Source organism: Chiloscyllium plagiosum, unplaced genomic scaffold (assembly GCF_037043375.1).
Source record: "Chiloscyllium plagiosum isolate Xiang-an unplaced genomic scaffold, Cpla_swu_hap1 HiC_scaffold_53X, whole genome shotgun sequence".
In the NCBI taxonomy this organism is placed as follows: domain Eukaryota; kingdom Metazoa; phylum Chordata; class Chondrichthyes; order Orectolobiformes; family Hemiscylliidae; genus Chiloscyllium; species Chiloscyllium plagiosum.
Window position 1 is genome coordinate 11,857,174 of NW_028270191.1, and position 7,040 is coordinate 11,864,213.

Consider the following 7,040-nt stretch of genomic DNA (forward strand, 5'->3'; position numbering starts at 1 on the left):
TGGGGGTGCCAAACCTGACCCCACTATTTAAAAATGGGAGAGACAGAGTAAACAACAGAGCATTATAGGAGTGGGTGAAATGCTAGAGTCTATTCTAAAAGACATGATAACAAAACATTTGTGAGCATTAATGGATTGGACAAAGCTAGCATAGGTGTATGAAAGACAAATGATCCAGACCAAATGTACTACAGCTTTTTTTTTGAGGATGGTGCTAGTCAAATAGATGAGGGTGAACCAATGGATGCAGTGTATTTGGACTTGAAGAATAGTTTTGGCAAGGATTTTCATACAAGGTTAGTGAGCACAGTTAAAGTACATGGGATAGGGAGCAATTGATCTGGATTGAGAATTGTTGAACAGACGGGAAACAGAGAGAGGAAATGAATGTTTTTTGTTTAGTTTCCTAAGTGGTAGCAGTAAATAATGGGTCCCACCAGGGTCAGTGATTGGGCCCCAGCTATTTATGAGATGGAGATATTTTCCTCATCAACCTGAGCAGAGATGATGTGATAAAACCTTAGGAGAAGGTGGAACTTGAATCCGGGCCTCCTCGGCTTGAGGTATGGACACTACTACGAGAGCCCTATGTGTGACACACATAAATGACTTGGATGAACGAACCAAATACAATGTTTCCAAGTTTGTTGAAGTGACAAAACTGGGTGGGATTGTGAGTTGTGAAGTGGATGCAAAGAGGCCTTATGGTGATTTAGGCAAATTGAGTGAGTGGGCAAACACATGGCTACAACATGTGCAAATGCAAAGTTATACAGTTCAATATGCAAAGTGGAAAGGCAGGGAACGATTTAAATGGCAATGTACTGAGAAGTGTGGATGTACAAAGAGATCTGAGTGTCTTTGTGTACCAGTCAATGAAAGTAGACAGGCCGATCCAGCAAAGCAAATAATATACAGGCCTTCATTGTAGAGGATTTGGGTTCAAAGGTCAGGATGTCTCACTGCAGTGATACAGGGCCTTGGAGAGACCACATCTGCGATATGTTGTTGAATAAAATCTGTTGGGTTGAAATGCTTTAATCGTGCCTATTTGTTCAGCGACTGTAATTAATATCACTCTCCATAGATCCTAATTGTGTCACGAGAGGGATTCCTTTTCTCTTAATAAGGGACTCTTTCGATGCATGATGCCACAGAAGCAGAGGGAACATCATATCTGTTACCAACAGGGATCAGCAGATGCCGATAGATGGAGAGGAGAGATCAGAATCTGACAACCACAGCCTGGAATGGTTCATCAATGGACAGGGGTTTAGCCTGGAGTCTTTACATGCTTTCTCTTGACTGGATATCATTATCATGGCGCATCCGATACATAATTGAGGTTATTCAAGCAGGTTTCTACCCAGTACTGGCTGTTGTTGGCATCCCTGGTAAGGCTCTCTGAATGGTTATTGATTCGACAAACCATGTTATTGCATTGATGTCCTTGTCAATTAAAATCTGGGAAATGCAAAGTCCTTCTCTTCGAATTTCTGAGGCTGATCGGGACTGTTCACAATCCCCTTGAATGAGCGCAGATTTCTGATTTCCTGTCCTCTCTCCATCCCCATTCCTTCTCAATTCCTGTTCAGCTCCAGCCAAAATTCAAAGCTGTGCCTTTGTTAACTCCTGACTCGACAATACCATTTTGTAATTTTTGCCAGTCACCCTCCCAGTTATAAACATTCATAAAGCCTCTTTGCATCCACCTCACAACTCACAATCCCACCCAGTTTTGTGACTTCAGCAAACTTGGAAACATTGTCGGCCAAAACGCTTCAATCCGGATCCCAATTTATAATGAGCTCCATGCACTCATTGACCCTGTGGTCATTGACCTGCTTTGACTCCTGTTGAGGTTGTACAGGATGTTGGCGAGGCCTGTTCTGGAGAACCGTGTCCAGTTCTGGTCACCCTGTCATAGGGAGGATATTATAAAACTGGAGAGGATTCAGAAGAGATTTACCAGGATTTTGTCAGGAAAGGAAGGTTTGAGATATAAAAATAGGCTGGAACTTCTCTCACTAGAGCACAAGAGGTTGAGGGGATTATCTTATTGAGGTTTATAACATCATAAGGGGCAGAGGTGGGGCCTCTTCCCTGGGGTGGGGGAGTTCAAAACAGGGGCATATTTTTTAAGGCGAAAAGAGAAAGATTTCAAAAGGGCATGAGGGGCAACTTTTTTCGACAGAGAGTGGTTCGTGTGTGGAATGAACTGCCAGTGGAAGTGGTGGATGCAGGTACAGTTACAACATTTACAAGGTTTTAGATAAATTCATGAATAGGAAAAGTTTGGAGGGATATGGGCCAAGTGCAAGCAGGTGGGACTAGTTTAGTTTGCGATTTCCGTCGGTGTGGGCTGGTTGGGCCGAAGGGTCTGTTTCTGTGCTGTATGACAATATAACTCTCTGACTCCTGTTGTATTAATACCTCCAATTTAACATTCCAACAAGAATAAAGTAAATTACAGCACAGGAACATGTCTTTCGGCCCTCCAAGTCTGCGCTGATCCAGATCGTCTACCTAAACCTGTCGCCTATTTTCTAAGAGTCTGTATCCCTCTGCTTCCTGTCCATTCATGTATCTGTCTAGATATATCTTAAATGATGCTATCATACCTGCCTCTACCACCTCCGCTGGCAACGTGTTCCAGGTACCCATCACTCTCTGCATAAAGACCTTTCCATGCATATCTCCCTTAAACTCTTCCCCTCTCATGTTGAACTCGTGGCCCCAAGTAATTGAGTCCCCCACTCTGGGACAAAGCTTCTTACTATCCATCCTGTCTATACCTCTCATGATTTTGTCCCCCTCAACCTCCGTCTTTCGAATGAAAATAATCCTAATCTACTCAACCCTTCTTCATAGCTAGTGCCCTCCATACCAGGCAACATCCTGGTGAACCTCCTCTGCACCCTCTCTAAAGCATCCACATCCTTTCGGTAATGTGGCAACCTGAACTGTACGCAGTATTCCAAATGACATTCCTATTAACCGAATTTCACTGTCTACTCCCCATGATTCTATAAATCTTTTCCCATCAAGTATTTATCTAAGACCCTGTTTAAAGTCAATGTAGCCCTCCCTGGTTGTGATGTCTCATGCCACTGGTGCTGGAGATACAGATAACCAGAAATGTTCTGGGTGACACTGTCTGCATCTTCTTATCTCGAAAGAAACAGTTTCTGACTCAGCTTTCTGAGTTCGGCGTGGGAGTGGGGAGATGGAGTGCTTTAATTTGTCCAAGCGAGTGAGAGAGGGAGGGGAATGTTTCGATGAACAGTGAGAGAGTGATGTGTTTGTGAGGGGATTTTTCACTGAATTCTGATATCGGTAGGACAATATGGTGATGTCTATCAGGCAGGTCTGCACAAGGTCAATTTTGATGAATACATAAATGAGACTGAGGAGTTCCATGATGCAAACGTGCCCTTAAAAATCATGTGCAGACAGTGTAACAGTGTTTTTCTCTGTCATGGCAAAGATTATAAGAGCAGGGAGGTGATGTTGCAGCTGTACAGGACTCTGGTCAGGCCCCAACTGGAGAACTGTGTGCAGTTCTGGTCCCCATACTATAGGAAGGTTGGGATTGTACCATACGGAGTTCAGAGATTCACCAGGATGTTGCCTGGGATGGAGTAGTTTAGCAATAAAGAGAGGCTGGACAAGCTTGGGCTGTTTTCTTTAGAGCAGCGAAGGTTGAGGGGGGGACCTGATAGAGGTGTATAAGATTATGAGGGGCAGGAACATGGTGGATAGGAAGCAGCTGTTCCCTTTAGTCAAACGGTCAGTAATAAGGAGGCATCATTTTAAAGTGAAAGCGAGGAGGTTTAGATGGGATTTGAGGAAAAATGTTTTCACCCAGAGGGTGATGGGGGTCTGGAATTTCCTGGGAGTGCAGTTGAGGTGGGAAACCTCACAACCTTTAAAAAGTACTTCAATGAGTCCTTGAAATGTCATAACATTCAAGGCTAAGGGTCTACTGTGGGAAAGAGGGACAATTAGAGGTAGTTGTGTATTTTTAGCAGGAGGGACTCGTGGGGCCGAAGGGCCTCTTCTGCGGTGCATGATTTGATGATTCTATGAGCAGGTGTTGTATGCAATCCGGCCTCTTCTCAACTCTCTAGCACAGGGTCAAATGACTGAAGGACCTCTGTGTGTTTAGTTACTCGTTCAGAGCATGCAGACCTCTGTACTCATGCAAGAATGCGTGGCTGATGATCGAGAGTGGACTAGTCTGGCTGTAACCTGTCCTGGGTTTGTTGCAGTCTTCCTTCCCCGCACAAGTTTCCGACGTGCCGGTCAGCTGCCCTGACGATGGCCGGACTGGAATCTAGTGACCCACTGCGTGCCCCTTTCAGTGCCAATGCCACAACGTCTCAAGGGCCCACAGTCTTTGTAGCACCCGGGGCGTTTTGCCCTTTTTCCTGACGTCATGCAGAAGGAATGGAATTACTTGAAAATGGATGAGGATGGGGGCCTCAGGAGGAGACCAGGTTGGTCTAAAGATAGATGCAAGACTGGGGTCCCCCAATGTTGAGATGAGGACACTTCTGGGAGCTCCATCTCATGTTCACTGTTTCGTTTCTCATTCACCGCTGGAAGTGACGATACTGCAGACTTTATGTCTGAGCCAATGCTTGTGGGATCCATTGAATGTTGATTGTCCTCTTTGGCAGGCAGGTAAGAACCTGCAGGGTCATTGTGGATTGCTCCTGTCCAAGTGTAACATGCTGAAGGGGCTCAGTACTCTCATCTGGTGATCAAAATATTGTGCAGAGGCTGCAGAAAGGGAAGGCTCAATGAAGAAGGAAGAGTGGCATAATCTGCAATAACCACCCCAGGATTTTCAGAAACACATTGGCAAACTACACCTAACCCAGGAAAGAGAGTGAGGTGGGTATTGTTCAACATAAGCTGGTCCTCCACAACCACCAGCTCTCCCAGGCACCCAGCTATAGCCCTTTACACATAGTTGGCCCACAGTCCCCCCTGGTGCCATATTAATCTTGCTTCCATTGCCTCCACATCTTTAGCTTAAGTCATCCTTTTTTTTCTGATCTTGTACTGTATCACAGATCATCCTCTTTGCTTGTCTAAAAACAATTGTGTTCAAGTGGATGAATGGAATCTTTTGAAAGTCTCAATAATTCATCAACAGAGTTGTTATTTTCACACACACTCAGTAGTGTAATTTCACCACTTGTTTCCATTCCTCACAGTTAATGCAGTGACGATTGTTATCCTGTTTCGCAACAAATGTGGCCTTTCCAAATGTGTCACAAGTTACCTGCTGTCCATGGCCGTCACGGATCTCTTGGTCATTATTCTGGACCTGATATTGAGACATATTCCAATTGTTTATTCGGAGCAATTTTATTTCCTGGAGTCCATCCCCGTGTGTAATATCCATGCCATCCTGCTTTATGCAGCCACTGACTGTTCTGTCTGGTTCACCGTCACTTTCACCTTCGATCGATTTGTGGCCATCTGTTGCCAGAAGCTGAAAACTAAATATTGCAGTGAGAAAATGGCTGCTGTGGTTCTGGGCGCAGTGACTGTGGTGAGCTGTTTGAAGAACATCACCTGGTATTTTATGTTAACAAGTCACTATTCACTGGCGAACCTCCCATGGTTTTGCGATTTTACAACCGACGTTTTGCTATCTCAGGTCTGGGTCACAGTCGAGTTCCTCTACAACATTCTAACCCCAGGGGTCCCATTTCTCCTGATTCTGTTGCTCAATGTTTTCACAGTCAAGCACATCTTAGTGAGCAGCAGAGCCCGCAAGAGACTCCGGGCTCCCATCAATGGGGACAGTCCCAGAGATCCAGAGATGGAGAGCCGAAGGAAATCCATCATTTTACTGTTTGTTATCTCGGCCAATTTTATCCTCTTATGGTCAACGTTCATGTTCTATTCTATATGGAGAAGGATGTGGTTCTTAGGGTATGAGTCTGTCCAGATAGACTGGTACGTCCAGGAATTAGGCTTCATCCTGCAACTCCTGAGTTGCTGCACAAACACCGTGATTTATGTTGTCACCCAATCTAAATTCAGAGAGCAGTGGAAGAATGTGTTAAAATTTCCCTTTGCTCGTATTAATCGATTAATTGACTGCACTCATTAAGCAATTATTTCACCGGCTTCTGATTTTGATCAGTGGCAAAGTGAAGTCTTAGGGAGGATGTCTGGGCAAGAAAATGAGACTAACGGGACAAAATGAGATCACAGACTCCATCTGTCACTCTGAGTACCACTGACAATGAGAGTTGAGGAAATTTCCCCATTTGTTATGCCTAATGGATTGTACTTATGTCAGGTTGTGCCATTTGGAATTAAGAATGCCACATTTCAACAATGAATGAGTAGGGTTATAACTGAAAAGTATCTAATTGTGTAGTTTTCTTGAATTACATCATAGTACGACATGGAAGGAACATTTAGAACAGTGAGAAAATTTGTTACAGTCAGCCGGGTTGGTATGAAATCTCGCAAAAAGTGAATTGGCAAAAGCCAAGGTGGCATACTTAGGGTATAGTGTAAGACAAGGACAGGTGTCACCTGATATAGCAGAAGTAAAAACTCAAATTGACTTTGCCGTCGCGAAAACAAAATCAGAGATAATGAGGTTCTTGGGAATGTATGGATTTTATCAAACATTTGTACCTAATTTGATGACAGTAACCATGCTAGCCTTTGATAAACTAAAAGAATGAACCATATGAATTGCTCCTAACTTTAACAAGTGATTTTAATTAGCAGTAGATGCTAGCGACTTTGGAATTGGAGCAGTACTCTGACACATTGATGTGAGAAAGCTGCGGTCAATTTTCTGAAGAAATTGAACAGACATCAACAGAGTAAATGATTGAAAAGGAAGCACCGGCAGTGTTAACAGCTTTTCAACACTTCCAAGTTAAAGTACAAAATAGAGAGACTTTGAAACTGATTCAACCGATCATAATCCACTGGGATTCGTGGAATGATTTAAATATAAGACTCTGAGCTTGTTTAGCTGGAGCTTAGATCTGCAG

At 43.9% G+C, this 7,040-nt stretch overlaps 1 protein-coding gene across 1 annotated transcript; it reads left to right on the top strand.

The window, feature by feature from the left end:
* Positions 1-1,228: 1,228 nt before the first annotated feature.
* On the top strand, positions 1,229-6,133 carry LOC148134643 (neuropeptides capa receptor-like). Its single transcript, XM_087985481.1, has 2 exons — positions 1,229-1,394; positions 5,226-6,133. Exons 1-2 carry the CDS (start codon positions 1,262-1,264, stop codon positions 6,131-6,133), a joined length of 1,041 nt encoding a protein of 346 aa, XP_087841607.1. The 5' UTR covers positions 1,229-1,261.
* Positions 6,134-7,040: the final 907 nt, after the last annotated feature.

Bases quoted from the DNA above. Each gene is read 5' to 3' on its own strand.
- LOC148134643 (XM_087985481.1), top strand. From the start codon at position 1,262: ATGGACAGGGGTTTAGCCTGGAGTCTTTACATGCTTTCTCTTGACTGG. The intron at 1,395-5,225 runs GTAAGGCTCTCT...CATTCCTCACAG, and splicing joins GGCTGTTGTTGGCATCCCTG to TTAATGCAGTGACGATTGTT.